Consider the following 17,203-nt stretch of genomic DNA (forward strand, 5'->3'; position numbering starts at 1 on the left):
CAAGAGACCTACTCGTAAAAAGAATAGGACACGAACACATGACATCGTAAAATATATTTTCCAATAAAAAAAATTTTATATTGACTAATAACGATTCTATAATATAATGTACATAAATTCTCCATTTATTTATGTATTCGATTTAGTTGCTTGTAATTAAATAATATATTCACTAGTTAAATTATATACTCAACTAATTATATTGAATACAAAATTTTATAATACCACATTAATATAATGGAAAGATATTCATCTAAAAGATATGCAAAAACAATAATAATCGATCGGATGCTAAATTAAATGAGTATATGAAAGAGCAAGTAATATCTAATAATTTTAAATAAATTGTTATATCATCAGAACAACAGTTGCATACTTCGAGTTAATTTGCACATATAATTGTGAGAATCAGTCACTCTAAATACTGATAATTATGAATCAATAATAATTCATTTAAATCTACAACGGAAAAATAGTTTTAAAATACTTTAAAAGGAACTTCTGGGCGTACATAAATTTCAACATAACTACTCTTAAATAGGACATACAAAAAATTTATAATATATGTAGAAATAAAAATGACTAAAGGATGACGTTGCTGAATTCAAAAACAGTCACATGCAAGCGTTGGCTAGACACAATCCATTAATCCACAAGCATCCGTTCAAATAAACCGACAAAGCTCCAAAACAATATAAACTAACTCCAAACAAGAAATAACAATCCAAATAAACATAAAGATATATGGGGTATCTCCCGGAAAATAAAACATGACATAAAACTGACAAAGACTCCAATACAAATATATAGACTAACAGAGATACTCCAAAATGACAGGACCACAACAATCCCACCTCACTCACGAGCTGCACCGATGAACCCTCCGCCTAGTGCTGCAAAACTACTCGAGAGACCTACCATAGTGTCTAATAGCAGCCACAACAGCCTCCACTAAACAACTGAGGTTAGAATTTTGATATGAAACAGTTAAACAATCACAACAATAAACATATATAAATATGACATATGCAATACATGCACATGACTCAATAATGAACGGGATAACTGGAGCCAATAAACGATACGATAATTACGGGAATACTGCTCAAGCAACAACATGAGGGAACTACATCGTCATGAAGCTAAACTGTCCTGCTAAGTATGCGAAGTATGTCGTGATGTGCTAAACAACACCCACAACTCGACATCCATAGAGCTGTAAACGATATAACCTGAATGACACAACTGCACAAAGTTGTATATCTCAATCTCAATGCTCAACCTGAGGGGTACACTAACAAACGAGATTGTTCAATCATATCTATAGTTTCAGGTATATCAGTATAAGTCTATCAGACACACCCCGATCCCGAGATACACAACAAGTGCCGAATAACAACGAACAACAATAATGAAAAACGACAGGGCTCAATATATATGTTATAACAGCATACCCTATACTAAATATCATAAATATATCAATAAATGAACATATAATCAATTAGGGATTTTAACGACTTACATAATCTATAAAATCACGTAAAAAACAATAACAACACATAAATAAGATTAAAACATAATTTATGCGTTACCGGTGTATGTTACCGAAGTGTAAATCAAAATGTCCAACAAATCGTTTAGTTTCCCATCTTTTCAAACCATACAATTTATTTAATTAACTTTCGATCCAAACTAATACCAACAACTCCAATAATCAATGTAAAAACTATAATCTTCGAATATACGAACAAACTATTTCGATATACAAATATCGGGTCAAAGACTTCTACTTTAAACACGTCTAAAGTTAGAACCTACAATATATAAACCGATATATACGTCAATATAATGCAATTAAATCGAGCTCAATATTTACCAAGAATCAAAGTTGGACTAGCAGCTGGTGGTATCGTGTGAAAATAAGAGGGATACAATTACTCATCAATCAACCACCATAATCGAAGAAAACCGAAGCCAGAACTCACCTAAATCGGGTGGAATCGCGCGTGCAAGAACAAGATTGAACAAGCTGGATCGAGCTCATTTCCTTTACTTTTTGTGTTATTTTAATTTTATTTATATTATATATCATTTAAGGCAAAAACTTGTGTAAGACGGTCTCACTGGTCGTATTTTGTGGGGCGGATATCTTATTTGTTTCATTTATGAAAAAGTGTTACTTTTTATGATAAGAGTATTACTTTTTATTATGAATATCAGTAGGGTTGACCCGTCTCACAGATAAAGATTCGTGAGACCTTCTCACGAGAGACCTACTCATCATTTAAATTATCTGATATTTTAAAATATATATTCCAACATACTTTCTAAATTTATTTAATATAAGTATTTTTTTAATTTAATAACTTAATAATTATTCTAAATTATGGATAGTTAATTACAAAACTTCACGATCACGATAATGTTGAATGTTTGGATAATTAGGGAATCAACTTTACAAAACTTCAACCACAACTAAGCATTGGATTGGGATAGCAATAGCATTGCATTATTAGACTTACTCATCCAAAAATTTAATTCCCTTTCAAATTGTTTGTGTCATTTTCTTTTCACTTCTTATAAAACAACGAAAACATGTACATAAATGGATGTATCAATATGTTACATAAATGGCAAAAAATTTAAAAACAAATTAAGTTATATAAAAACAATAAAATATTTGTAGTTATAACAAAAATTATAATTTATGAACAAATATAGCAGCTCAAACATCATGTAACACTCCGAAACAATTTTTAAATTATTAGTGATTAATGATAATTGCATCGATTTATAATTTTTATACACTTTCTAAAATTTTTTGATATGCTTAACAATAATATCACCAAGAGTTTGATTGCTGATTCGAGTCGTCCCAACTTTTTCGAGAAAAATCATCTATAATATATATCATCATGTTGTGTATTGTAGAGCCGTTGTCGGATAAGTGTATACCTCATGTGTAAATTATCCAACGAAAGTGCACAAAACCAGATCCTAAAACCATATTTTTCGGTCATAATCATTACCTTAAAATGTGTTCAACTTTAAACCTTTGATTAGCATCAAATTTGATTCAACCGTAGATTCATCAATCAGCAGCCAAAAAATCAACGGCCAAGATGAGACAAACTCTATATCCATACGCTACCACCAATCATTGATTCATCATCTGTAGAAAGACATTTATCAATTTATTATTATCATTTATTTTTGGTGAGGTAGAAACAACAAATATATGGTTTTGCTTAATTCAGGGAAGTCAGCATTCTTGATCCCACCATTTTGCAGTTTAATTCCAAGTGAATGTTATTGTTACTGTTACACATTCATATTTCTTGTCAGCGTTCTCTACTTTATATCACTCGGCCAACATCCATCGATATTCCGTCGGATTGTGCTGCATCTCGAGTCCAGTAGGTTGATTTACATCTTTCTTGGATCCAATGTATTGTTGGCCAAAGCCCACTTTGGATTCACCGTTTCTTGTGTGATTTCATCTGTTTTTGTTATGTTTAGCTTTGTTTTTCTTTTTCACATTTATTGAGTTGGGTTGTCAGTTGCTTCCATAAAGATTGTCTTTTGTCCCTTTCTCAGCAGTACCCACCTCGAGTTTTGATTATGGTGTAATTATTTGTATGCTTTTGGCTCGCTGAAGAGTTGTGTTGTTAGTTAACATTGTATTGAAACGGGCGGCTGTATTCGAGCTTTTGTAACTTGGGAATTGATTTTGTTTTAGATGGATAACATACATTAACCTATTGGGTATCTGACTTTTGGCTTATATTAAATCAATAAAAGGATGGATTCCTGTATCGTATTATAAATTCTTGTTTCCTTCTTAATTTCTGTATTTGGTTTTAAAGTTTAGTTTGTGGTTGGATAGCACTACGTGAGTTGAACTTAGTTTTTAGTTAGATTTTGCTTTTCCCGAAGAGAAACACATGATATTTTAATGAATTTTGATGGTGATTGAATCAGTCTACTTTCTATCAGATAGAGTGTGTCCGTGTAGTCCAGCTAAACGTTTCGAGCCGATTTCACATCAAATAGGCATACATATTAAAGGAGGATAGTATTGTTTTAATGGTGTTTCTACTCACTTTTTCAGTTGATATCTTCTTTCAGATGCTTAAAGTTGAAGGTTTGAGGGGTGTAGTTCTTTGAGGGCACTGGAGAACTCTGGTAGGATTTGGTTGTTTCTTGTTTATGGAAAAAAATAGAATATGCCCCCTGTACTGTGTAAGAAAAAATCTAGTGAAGCACAGCTGAATAAAATGAGAGTGTCTGGACCTATGTCCACATCTTTAGGGGTTTTGCCTTCTCCATTTAAAGAAAAGTTTCCGAAGCTGCCAGATTCGCCTCAGGTTACTTTAGCTCGGGAAACTAATTTAACATCCTTATGTCCTATAACACTCTCCTCTAATGACAAAACTGTGCAATCACCTAATTCATGTCAATTGGGGAAGTCACCAATCACTTCTGAACCACTGAAAGATGGGGATTCTTTTGCATCCTACCAACATTCTCTCTCAGTTATGCAAGCTAGCGAATCAAGTGACTATTCTATGGAGACCGAAGAATTTTCTTGGAATACCGGTACGTTCCAAAATTTTCTTGACGTTCCCTTGAATATTCATGTCGAGAATGAATTGGTGGAATGTACTTGTGTATTGGCATCAGATGAACATGGTAAGAAAACAGATTGGCAAGAATGGGCGGATCAATTGATCAAAGTTGATGATACATTGGACACGAATTGGAGTGATCTTCTAGTTGATATCAATGTTCCAGATCTCAATGCTGAGGTTTGCTTCTCAAATGTCACGCCATATTAAATACGAATTGTATTAGTATTAGGCCATTTCAAATACACATTGTTAGATTTTATTCTCGTGGATAACTAGATTTTGAACGGTTTCAATTGTTTAATATCTCATGTATTCTCCTTTTATTTGAACTGTCAATGACTTATCAGTTGCTGGAATTGCCACCTGATGCCCCTGTATGCCATCGACAAATTCATCAGCATCAGAATTCTCCCACCTCAGGCAGACAGAGTTGTTCTGTACTTAGTTCTCCTCGTACTGCACCTTTAACCAAAGCTCGAATGCGATGGACACCGGAACTTCATGAAGTTTTTGTGGATGCTGTGTCTAAGCTTGGTGGTAATGAACGTGAGTACCCGGTTCATTTATGCTTAACTTCTCGATCTCGTGAACATTTGAAAACTTGGGTCATTTTTGGATTTATTATTTTCTTCCTCTCCTCCGTTTCTAAAAATAAAACTATTGCACCCTTTTTTCACTTTTTTCTCCCAAAAATTATTTTCATACTGCAAACATAATCATTACTTTAGTTTTAATTTTTCACTATCTATATATCTATATACTTGTAAAAGTGTGGACGATGGACAAAATTTTTGCATTATGATTTTATTACACTGCCAAAAAACTATGTATTGTTTGTATCATCTGCATGGGCATTGGTAGAAAAAATATATAAAATTTAGTGTCAAATTTGGGATATTGAATTTGTAGAAGTCAATGTATTGTTTATTCATTTAATTCGTGCATTTATTTTTTGAACTCATTAAACACACGATGATCATAGTAGTGTTTTTATTTTTTTAATAGAAAATTTCAATATAAAAAACTTTGAAAATAATGTTACGTAAAAATTGAATAGATATTTGATAATAAAAATACATTAGAGAAATAACATTTTCTTGATACATAATTCTTAAAAAAATATTAAAAGAATAGATTTTGAACAAAAAATATATTTTTCATCAAAAATATTAAAAGAAAAAAACATTTAAAAAATATATATTTATCTATTATACTTATAAAAGTGTAAAAAGAATGATAGTTTTTCATTGTAAATTTTCTACTATTCCCTTAAATTATGTATTGTTAGATTAATTGTATGGAAATTTTCTACATAATTTTTTGGGAAATCTAATAACAATGATACATTAAAAATGAATTTATGTTTGATAATAAAAAATATATTTTTTATCTATATTTATATCTTTATCTTTATACCTATAAAAGTGTAGATCATGAGCCCTGTTTTCCAATTGTCAAAAGATAAAAATGAATTTCTTATCAATACAAATTCAAAAACTCAATAAAGATATATATGTAAAATTCTAATTGTTGTTAGGGCAAAAATCATATATCAAAATTTTATATTTATTTCATCTAATATATAATTAATTAGTAGTTTAATTATTCCACCTAATATATAATTAATAGTCTAACAAATGCTACTAAATTATCACTACAATATAGATTGATTGTAGTAATTTATATCACTTCAAGATGAAAATGTAAATCCTATATTAATTTTCTTAAATAATCAATCTTCATACTATTTTTAAATGTATTATTCTTTTAATTTTCTCTCTACATATTATTTTATGATTTTAATGCAATTTTGTGATTATATTTTTAGTGTAGTTTCTAATTAACTAATAAATTTTAGTATGATAAGAAGATATATGAAAAAATAATTATATATGCAATAGTAAAATAACATAATAAATATATAATAATATGAAATTCAATACTAACATATTTTATGATTTTTTAACTAAGAATTGAAAGTAAAGAATGTAATAAATTATTTAGGAGAATTTATATCAATAATTACGAATGCTAATATATTAATAATATCATAAAATATGAGTTCTTATAAGAATTCAGAGAGTTTAGCTATAATAAGAAATTTAAAGATTTCAAAATTTTTACTTCTGGTTTCGGCGAACGAATAATCATTGAGTCATACTCTTTCCGGACAACACATACAAAGAGACCCGCCAACAGTCAGAATGGTCGATGTCTACTAAATGAGCCTTGAATACCGGTCTAGCATTTTAAAAAAAAAATTTATATCAGACAAATTTATAAATTCAATAAATAAAATTTAGTAATATCTGAAATATTTTAAAATTATATACTTTTTTAAAAATTATTCATTAACTAATGTATATGAAAATTACTTGATTGTAAAAAATTTATGTATTCACATATATTTTTTCTTTTAAGTGGGATAATAACTATGCATATGAAAATTTTATAATATAGTACATATATAATTTTCATTTTGATTTTAAAAGATAGTAAAAATTCAAAAAAAATGAAAATCTGAAGAAAAAAATTCATTATAACAAATGTATATGTTATATGCATGATTATTTTATTAAATTTATAACTAAAAGTAATCTGCATCTATTCGTCAAAATCAATCATCAATCAAAACCTTAAATATGTATTACATGAAAAAGAGATATTAACAATTAAAAAACATGGAAGTTGTTTTCTTCTTAACATAATCTTTATTTATAATAAATATAAATTATAATAATCATTGATTAATATTTGTCAATGTATTAGAATTTTTATATAAGATATTTTAATATCTTTAGTTAATTATTTTGAAATCAAACTAACTAATTCAACAAATACAAAAAATAATTTTTTTTTATGAAAATTTATTTCTTTGGTTATATTTCAAAATTTTAAGGTGAAAATCATAACGAAGTTTTAAATGTATATTTAATAAGAAATTAATAGTTATCAGTATAGTCCACAAAAGATCGATTCACATATATAATTAATTACATATGATATATAATTCTAAAAACAAAAGGTAAAAAAATAATGTAGGAGGTTAAATATTATTTAAATTGAATATTATGAGTAATATTTTATTATCAATATTATTATTTTATTAGTTTTGATATTGTTTTGATGAGTTAGTAACAAGTATTTTAAATTGATAATTATTTGTTCTTAGTGTGTTTAACTTATGTGAATTATGATTTATGCATTGATAAAATCCGTAATTTTGTTGATTTTTAGGTTATTATGTCTTATACGTGATGTTTGGATATATATATTTTTTAAAATTTGTTTCAGTTCATTTCGTTCTATATATCATGCTAATTATAATTTATTATATAACATAAAATCAACAGCTTGAATTTTAATTTGGGAAAAAATTTTGAAAGTAAGTTATATAAGTTTTTAATTAATTTATTCGTCTGACAAGAGATTAAACTTAGATAAATAATAAAATGATTCAAATTATTTTTTTAGAAAATCAAAATGTTAATTTTTGTTATATAACTGGTATCTACGTGCGATACTACATTCTAGTTTTCTAACAGTGCTCTATAATTATACTCTCTTCCAATTTTCTAAGCTACATTTTAAGAATTAAAAATATCCTACACATTTGATAAAGACTATATATTTATAAAGCATCATCACTAACCAACGCATCCTTTCATGGCATGACATTTGCAATAAAAAGTGTTTCTCTTTGAAAGTAAACACAGACATTACATTAAAAAAATATTGTTAAAAATAATTTCTGAAGCATTTTCCTGAAGCTTGCTCTCTGTTAGAAATCAATTTTGGCTTCGAAATGAATATAAAAATTAATATTATGTAACATATTAGTTGGAACAGGGTGATGTATATTGTTGATAGTGGGGGTTTGTATGCTGTAGAGAAAGCCTAGCTATGTGGTAACAGACTAACAGTTACAAGGATCTTGTACTTAATAATGCTATGCTAATATTTACTAATAAAACAAATAGTCCAAGTTCTATCTAAGATCTTATTTTCAGTGAGAAGGATTAGTGATCGGCTATAAAGTTGTAACCTACAAGAGAGTTATATGGTCAATCAATTAGTTTAGTAGTGAAACTGTTCGTTGTTAGGACCTAAATATTGGATTTGAGACTTTGAGTTACACCTGATGCTTGAGTGGGAAAAACAAAAAAAAAAAAGAAAGAGAGAGAGAAGAGAAAAGTGAAAAAAGCTCAACAGTGAGGTACAGGAGTTTTTGGCCCTGGGGAATTTTAACAATGTATGCAAGCCGTTTGATCATGTTACAGTACAGCTTGCATTCTTCAACTGTATCCGTTTTAGTTATGGTCATAGTTGAAACCTTGCACACTTGTCTTGACATTGTGGTGTGTACCCATAGGAGCTACACCAAAAGCTGTCTTGAAACTCATGAATGTTGAAGGCCTGACCATTTATCATGTGAAAAGCCATTTGCAGGTATTTTGAACATCTAATTTTTGTTCTCATGGTTTGTATGTCGCACCATTTCTCATCGTACTCTTTCTGTAATTCCAGAAATATAGGACTGCAAGATACAAGCCAGAGTCGTCAGAAGGTAGCGATTGTCTCTGTTTTTGTAATTTTTGTTCATGAATGTAATGGTTGAGCCTAATGCAATCTTTCTTAACGTGTCAACATATGTTCCATTTATTTCGTGTTCGGTAGAATTTTGTTCCCAAAAACTCGGGCTCATGGAAGTGGTTCTATAATAGTTTTATGCTGTAACACGTCCTATCGCATGTAAGCAAAAGAAAGGATTTTCGACATTAATATCTGAGCCAGATATGGGCAGGCGGTGAGCTATTGGTCAGCAAAGCCCAAAAATAACCAAGTCAACTCAATCAAAATACAAAGGATAGAGTAACAAGAGCCTTGAACATGTGACCATTTCGACACTGTGTTAGAAACCATTTTTTTCGAAAGTTCGAACACATTGGATGTGTCCCAGTAATGAATTTTATATTTTAACAATATTTGTATACAGCAAGACATCATTTGACTATTGGGATGCTGTTACTTGACGATCACCACCCTTAAATCATGAAAGAACAATGTATCCTTCAGTGCCACACTGCTGGTTTAGTAGACGGTGCTGTCTTCATAATATTTCGATGAGAAATAACGACTTGCTGAATCTGCTGTTGCTCTTCCATTCATAGATTCCTATTTTTTCTGTAGAATTCATTAAAAAAAATGTTCCTTTATGATGTCAGGAGTGTCGGAGAAGAAGCTAAAAAATGTGGAAGAGACGATGTTCCTGGACTTGAAGACGTAAATCTCTCTCTCTCTCTTTCTTTTATAACAATGCATATTGCTCACATCTGACCTTTTCTTTTGTTATGCTAGTTTCCGATTCGAAAACAATGTTTGAAATCATCTAGAGTATTTTTGTGGCAGGACCACGGAAATAACTGAAGCGCTTAGACTGCAGATGGAAGTGCAGAAGCAACTCCATGAACAACTTGAGGTATGCTAATGATCGTGTTGCTAGTTTCATGTCTAATTGCATATGACTGAGAGGAGATTGTTTCTTTTGTATGTGCGATTTTATAGTTCGAGTTTTTACTTTTTATCAACATATATATTAAGATTTTCTTTTGTTTTATAGGAAATATTAATTAATAGGAGTTCATCTAGATTAGCTCTGCTGCGTGAGGGGTTGTTTTTTGTTTCCCAAGTTTTTTAAAATCCATTTTTCTTTACGGATCATATCTCCTAAATTTTCTTCACTAGTTGGGCGACAAGCATTTTCATATAACCTAATAAGCAACAGTCTTGACAATATATGGAGTACCCTTTTCTCTGCAGATTCAAAGAAATCTTCAATTGCGAATTGAAGAACAAGGGAAGCATCTTCAAAAGATCTTTGAGCAGCAGAAAAAGATGGAAGAAAACAAGGCTAAAACATCATCACAAAATTTAAACGAGCCTTCGCAGTTTCAAATGGTTGAGAATCAACCTTCCTCTGGTCACGACAAACCAGGACCCTTGACGGACAACGTAAAAGAAGTTACGTCAGATGCATGCCTTTTGGCAGATCAAGAACATTCATATAAGGACTCAATGTCGCCCGAAAGGGAATCCTCTGAGGATTATGAACATGATTCTAGTGGAATTGATCGCCCATTAAAAAAGAAACGAGCTAACATCGATGGAGAACGAACCACTTTGAGTGATGCTTGATGGGGAGAACTTCGTATTTATAGAGTGATTGGTTTAGCATGGATGGATTTGTCAATTTTCAAAGCCTATTTGAATAGTTTCTTGTGACTTTATTTTAAACTGATATAAGATGTTGAATTTGTAATTTGATATTAACACAATGTATTTTTCATAAGCATTTAATGTCAATGCTTTGCATATTAATAAATTTTTTCTACCATCAGGAAAAACTAACATTAATTTTTCACTCCACTTCTTACCATAATAATTAACCTTAAAAAATCGAATATATATTGTATATCACAAAAACAAATGTGAGACATTCAATTATGTGCAAGTAGATATTTTATTTGGGTCATTTAAAAAATATTATTTTTTTATGTCAAAAGAATTATTTATTATTGTAAATATAGACAGAATTGATTCGCTTCATTGATAAATATCCGTGAAATCGTGTAGAAACTCATTGTATATAAAACAATATTTGGTCATGTGATGTCTCTAAAATTTATTTATTTATCATAAATATGTAAAAATTTTATTTAAACAATTATTTATTGTAGGTGATTCCAAGAGATTAACTTCAATCTTCAATGTTAATTAAAGTTCATTATCAGCGTTGGGATTTCCTGAAATGAGTAAGATTTCTCATCGGAAAAGCAAAATTACAAAATCCCTTATCCGGATCTCGTCGAATTAGCGTAAAAAATTTCCTTGCTATGTAAAAGTTAATCTCTTTGGTGACTCAGAAATACGTCCCTTTATCCAAAAAATTTATCTGGAATTCTATTCAAATGTACATATATACTACATGATGTGCCAACACCACGAGCATCTGGATGCTTAAATTTCGGGAAAACCCATCCACAAAAATTTACATGTATGTAAATGCAATATACAACACACAGCACAAGAAGAACTGACAAACGGACATCCAGAGTCGACTATCCGTCACAGATTTTCATCAGACTATTCCAATTAGCTCGTTGAATTGAAAAGGTGGTGTTTCGTTGATGGGTTTCGGTTTATTTTGATTTTTTTGATATTTTTGCATTGGTTAGACTGTGGGATTACTTTTATGTGTTCTTGAGCTAGGGTTTTAGTGATGGTGGTGACAGGAAACGACCCGTTGGAGTCATTTTTTAATTCAATTCAGGTTTTTAAGAGTGCTTTTTTGCCTATTGAATCCAATTTTCGTAAGGTTGTGAATTGCTTTCATGGTGTTTCAGAAAAGGGAAATTTGAATAATAATAATAATAATGTAGAGCTAGTGGTAGCTCCGTTCAATGCAAAAAGAAAGAGTAGTGCGAGTGCCGATCAACATATGGTGGTTAAAGTAGATGAGAGGAAAGAAGGGAAAGTTCCCTTTAAGATTTTTTTCGGGATTTTTACCGAAAAATGTGCCAATGGTGTGTGTAATAATGCTAGAGATGAGATTGAGAATATGAATGTTCATTTGTCAAAGAAAGGGGTGAAGCAGAGACATGGAAGTGATGATCGTGAGAAAGAAAACTGGAAATGCTTTCACATTGAGGTGGCATGGACGTTTTTGATTAATGGATTTGTTCAGGGAATCCCAACCCCATTCAAGTCTGGGAAAACACGGACACAGAAGATGAGTAGCAGGGATAGTTCAGGAGCGCAAGTGGAAGTAAAACCAAGAGTTGCTAGTGAAATCAAGCAGCAGGAGTCAAAGGTTAAAGAAGGAAAAGACTTGTCATTTGAGTATTTTATAGGGATAGTGTTTGATCAGTTGAGTCAGTTGCCGAAGTTCTATGAGGGTTTTCCAGAACATGAGCGTGTGAATGCTGATCACGAAGCTTCGATCCCTCCTATTAACCAATTTGACCACTTTAGGGCATTTACCTGTATTTTAGAAGGTAAAAGGGCAGATGTGAATGGATTTTTGGGAAACTTGAAGTTTGCACGAGTCGGAGGTGTGCCATCTGGTATTGTTGAAGTGCCTTCTGTAAAGGATATAGGGGATGATGGAGTTTGTAATAATGTTAATCAGGAAGATAATAATAATGGAGGTACTTCACCATTGAAGGTGTCAACTGGGTTGCTAAGTATTCCACTATCCAATGTTGAGCGATTGAGAACGACTCTATCTACTGTCTCATTTACAGAATTAATTGAGCTTCTACCTCAGATAGGTAGGTCTTCAAAAGAAGACCACCCTGACAAAAAGAAACTTTTCTCAGTCCAGGATTTCTTCAGGTATACAGAAGCTGAAGGTATGCATTACTATTCTGTTTAAGTGGTTTTCCACAAAAATTAAGACAAACATTAAGAATATGCAGTGTTGTCATTCAAAGTATATTGTTTTAAATTCTTTTGTGTCACATACTAACATTCAGTAACTGACCCAAGTTCAACTATTCTCAGTCCCTGTGAAATAAAATATTCGGTTTGTACCTCATACAATCTATTTAAAAGTATTTTTACCCTTCACCCTTAAATTCAAAAAATAAAAATAAAAATCCTTATCAGATGTGTTTTCTTGGTATTACTTGTAGTAATTTGTGATCAGTCTCTTGGTGAATCTCAATCTACATTTCTCTTCTTCTTCTTTTTCTTCTTCTTTTTTTTCAGGAAGAAGGTTTTTCCAGGAGTTGGATAGAGATGGAGATGGACAAGTTACAATGGAAGATCTTGAAGTAGCTATGAGAAAAAGAAAACTGCCTAAGAGATATGCTCACGAATTTATGTGCCGTGCTAGAAGTCAGTTGTTCTCGAAATCTTTTGGTTGGAAACAATTCTTATCCTTGATGGAACAGAAAGAACCAACAATACTTCGTGCTTACACCAGTCTCTGTTTGAGCAAGTCCGGGACTCTACAGAAAAGTGAAATCTTGGCATCACTGAAGAACGCAGGACTCCCAGCAAATGAAGATAATGCTGTTGTCATGATGCGTTTCCTGAATGCCGATGCTGAGGAATCAATATCTTATGGGCATTTCAGGAATTTTATGCTATTGCTCCCATCAGACCGACTCCAAGAAGACCCACGGTAATTCAAAATTATTCTATCATTCTGTGTGGCATTTGTCAAAATGTTCCCTGAGTATTGATACCATATTAAATATCTTGTTTACTTTGCTTATTTGACAATTCATTTGCGTTAACTTGGAGCAGGTGCGGTGAATGGAATTCAAAGAAGGCATTTAAATGCTGAAATTGCAGATTTTTTAGGATTGTGCACTAGTCTTGTTTGTGCTAGTTATTATTAGATGGACTTTCTTGAAACATTGAGTTCGATGTGAAATTCTGTCAATAAAAACTTCAAGAGTTGCTATTGTTTTCTCATTTCTCTTCTTTCAGGCATGAAACTGTTTGTATGTATACAAAAAATGGGCATCAAATCGCCATAACTGAAACTATTTAAATGTTTATGTTGTCGAGTCTGGTATTTAAAATTATTTGAGAATTTTCATAGGAGAATTTAGGTGTGAGCATTGAGAATTAAATGGCAAGGTATAAACAACTCCCTGATACCAACTTACTTCGCTCTATGTTGTTGAGTCTGGTATTTAAAATTATATGAGAATTTTCATAAGATAATTCAGGTGTGAGCATTGAGACTTACATGGGATGATATAAACAACTAGCTGATAGCAACTTACTGTGACTCTTCAATGATGTGCAGAAGTATCTGGTTTGAAGCTGCGACGGTGGTGGCTGTTCCTCCACCAGTAGAATTACCTGCCGGAAGTGTTTTAAAATCAGCATTGGCTGGAGGGCTTTCCTCTGCATTGTCTACATCTTTCCTCTATCCTGTTGACACTGTTAAGGTACAGTGTTCCTTCACAATGTTAACCCATATACTGTCTGATTTGTGAAATCTTGGCATATCATTCGATGATAATTTGCATTTGTATGCTGATTGGTTGTAGTTCATGATTATATGGAACAGGTCCTACGAGTAAAAGCATGCAATAGAACTAATGAATGAGGCTAATAGATATGTGATATATGTGTTTTACTTCTCTCATAGTTTCACAATTCAGAGAGGCGATCTTATTGTTTTCGATTGGTTGTCAGACACGGGTGCAAGCTTCAACCCTTAGCTTCCCAGAAGTTATATCAAAACTTCCTCAACTTGGAGTACGAGGATTTTATAGAGGGTCCATTCCAGCTATATTAGGTCAATTTTCAAGGTACATATGAACATCCTATTTTCTCTTTTTCGCTGAAATTATTTTACTTTATTTTTCTGAGCTTTGATGTGATGAATACTGCAGCCATGGTTTGCGAACAGGAATTTTCGAAGCAAGCAAGCTTGTTTTAATAAACGTTGCACCGACACTTCCAGAATTACAGGTACAGGTCATGAAGGTGCATTGTAAAGCATACCACTTTCCTACTAAATGTTTAGCAATTGTTCGATCATTTGAATTTCTTCATTTGTTCTTGTCTACCTTAAAGAAGTGGCTTCAACTGTGTTTTCCTGACTTGGTATTGACAACATTAGCATTGTTAGTTTCACACATCATGGCTGTATTTGTATGTTTTCTAGACTACATGTGTGTGAGGATAAACAGTTGGAACATTCCTCATTTGTAATTGTTTAAGGTTTATTGGGTTAGGGATATGTAGTTTTTACCTGCCCATTCAATTTTAATTGCATTATGAAATATATAGTTTCTTATTCAATGGATGATGTGTAGGTTCAATCTATAGCATCATTCTGCAGCACAGTTTTGGGAACTGCAGTTCGGATACCTTGTGAGGTGTTGAAGCAAAGGCTGCAAGCTGGTCTATTCGAAAATGTAGGGGAAGCCATTGTCGGAACCTTGCAGCAAGATGGTCTCAAGGGTTTTTTCCGTGGTACTGGTGCAACACTCTTCCGCGAGGTTCCATTTTATGTTGCAGGCATGGGCCTCTATGCTGAGTCAAAGAAGGTATATTCATTATTCTTGATTTGAAACTGTTGTCTACATACAGATTTTTGTAACTTGGTATTTGTTCCCTTGATTTTCTGGATAACCATCATATTGAATCGATTTGCTGATTTTGAGTTTGGACTGATGTATATTAAAAGAAAACAAGATTTTGGTTTGGAAGGAAGATAAACATTTCCCCCTGTATTATACCGAGCACAAATAATGCCTGAAAATGATCGTTATTTTTAGCTGAGACTGGGAGATGTGTTCTTCCACTTTCGCTTCCACGGGAACCAACTTGCCATTTAGTTTCTATTGAAATAAAATATATAAATATACAGTCAAATTTGATATTATTAAGATTATGATACATATCTTTGATATGATTTTATTATTATTTAGCTGTGAACAAGATTTTCTCCTATATTAGTTTCCAAGTATTTATAACTTATATAAAGAGGTCGAGGTTTTGTTATGATCTCTAAATTAGGAGAGATTAGCAAGGGTTTTAGGCTTTTGAGCATTACGTCGCAAATGTCAGATTTCATGAGCAAACCATGTAAGTCCCGTGGTGTTTCAGTATGTTATATCTTATGTCTATCATGCATGATCTCTCATCCAATTTGGTCTTACATCTCATCCGATGCTAGACTCCTTATTTCCACTGTTTATCAACGATTCCCCGCCAGGCCGTCCAGAAGCTTTTAGAACGAGAACTTGAGCCTTGGGAAACAATCGCAGTCGGAGCTTTATCCGGAGGGCTAGCTGCTGTTGTAACAACTCCATTCGATGTTATGAAGACGAGAATGATGACTGCTCCTCCAGGACGACCTATAACAATCTCAGTGGTAGCCCTCTCTATTTTACAACATGAAGGGCCCCTTGGACTATTCAAAGGAGCCGTGCCTCGATTCTTTTGGATTGCTCCGTTAGGTGCCATGAACTTTGCTGGTTACGAGCTCGCTAGAAAAGCGATGGTCAAAAACGAGGAAGCTGGCGAACCGGTTGTGCAGAAATAGCCGAATTCCACTTCTTACAAGCCTTGTTTTGTAAGTTCTCAGCATTTGGAAGCTGCGTTGAGGAAATATTTTTTTGAGCTGTTTCCTTTTGACATAGTAGCTTGATCACTGTTAATTTGTCGAAACTTCAGCTTTTTGCTGGTCGTAAGTTGTTTTTTCTGCTATTTCGTTCTCGAAGAGCTCCAACTCGAGCCTAACAGATATCTGCTCGAATCCATTTATTGTGGAATACTAGTTTTTCCAATCCGGGTTCCTTTTTCTGGCTATGTTTTGAATTTCTTGTGAAATGTAAATTTATGTCTATTTTCCTTCTCACTCTTATAGTTGAAACTCAAAAGTCAAATCCATGGAGTTATACATAACCCACTCCTACTTTTTTGAATCTCAGTAACATATTTAAGTAATAATAATATTTAATCTTTATTTCTACGTATACCCAACTAATCCCATATGGATCAGAATATTCATATATAATATCAACTAATCCTATATA

General features: G+C 32.1%; 2 protein-coding genes across 6 annotated transcripts; both read left to right on the top strand.

Annotated features, from left to right (window-relative positions):
* The first annotated feature begins 3,205 nt into the window (after positions 1-3,205).
* On the top strand, positions 3,206-10,974 carry LOC140958995 (uncharacterized). Of its 5 annotated transcripts, none has more exons than XM_073416669.1 (8): positions 3,206-3,488; positions 4,129-4,808; positions 4,979-5,177; positions 9,004-9,080; positions 9,159-9,198; positions 9,857-9,914; positions 10,041-10,110; positions 10,452-10,974. In XM_073416669.1, exons 2-8 carry the CDS (start codon positions 4,227-4,229, stop codon positions 10,824-10,826), a joined length of 1,401 nt encoding a protein of 466 aa, XP_073272770.1. In that variant the 5' UTR covers positions 3,206-3,488; positions 4,129-4,226; the 3' UTR covers positions 10,827-10,974. The 5 variants fall into 5 exon arrangements, with proteins under 5 accessions (XP_073272770.1, XP_073272771.1, XP_073272768.1 ...); XM_073416670.1 differs by having other exon boundaries at positions 3,206-3,416; XM_073416668.1 differs by having other exon boundaries at positions 3,207-3,420.
* Positions 10,975-11,423: 449 nt separating this feature from the next.
* On the top strand, positions 11,424-16,970 carry LOC140960509 (uncharacterized). The gene is made up of 7 exons (XM_073418805.1): positions 11,424-13,042; positions 13,401-13,818; positions 14,455-14,599; positions 14,850-14,965; positions 15,050-15,128; positions 15,476-15,709; positions 16,381-16,970. Exons 1-7 carry the CDS (start codon positions 11,911-11,913, stop codon positions 16,708-16,710), a joined length of 2,454 nt encoding a protein of 817 aa, XP_073274906.1. The 5' UTR covers positions 11,424-11,910; the 3' UTR covers positions 16,711-16,970.
* The last annotated feature ends 233 nt before the right edge of the window (positions 16,971-17,203 follow it).

The sequence above is a fragment of the Primulina huaijiensis genome, chromosome 15 (assembly GCF_012295235.1).
Source record: "Primulina huaijiensis isolate GDHJ02 chromosome 15, ASM1229523v2, whole genome shotgun sequence".
Classification (NCBI taxonomy): domain Eukaryota; kingdom Viridiplantae; phylum Streptophyta; class Magnoliopsida; order Lamiales; family Gesneriaceae; genus Primulina; species Primulina huaijiensis.

Bases quoted from the DNA above. Each gene is read 5' to 3' on its own strand.
- LOC140960509 (XM_073418805.1), top strand. From the start codon at position 11,911: ATGGTGGTGACAGGAAACGACCCGTTGGAGTCATTTTTTAATTCAATT. The intron at 14,600-14,849 runs GTACAGTGTTCC...ATTGGTTGTCAG, and splicing joins ATCCTGTTGACACTGTTAAG to ACACGGGTGCAAGCTTCAAC. The intron at 14,966-15,049 runs GTACATATGAAC...TGAATACTGCAG, and splicing joins ATATTAGGTCAATTTTCAAG to CCATGGTTTGCGAACAGGAA.
- LOC140958995 (XM_073416667.1), top strand. From the start codon at position 4,227: ATGCCCCCTGTACTGTGTAAGAAAAAATCTAGTGAAGCACAGCTGAAT. The intron at 5,178-9,003 runs GTGAGTACCCGG...GTGTACCCATAG, and splicing joins TAAGCTTGGTGGTAATGAAC to GAGCTACACCAAAAGCTGTC. The intron at 9,081-9,158 runs GTATTTTGAACA...CTGTAATTCCAG, and splicing joins ATGTGAAAAGCCATTTGCAG to AAATATAGGACTGCAAGATA.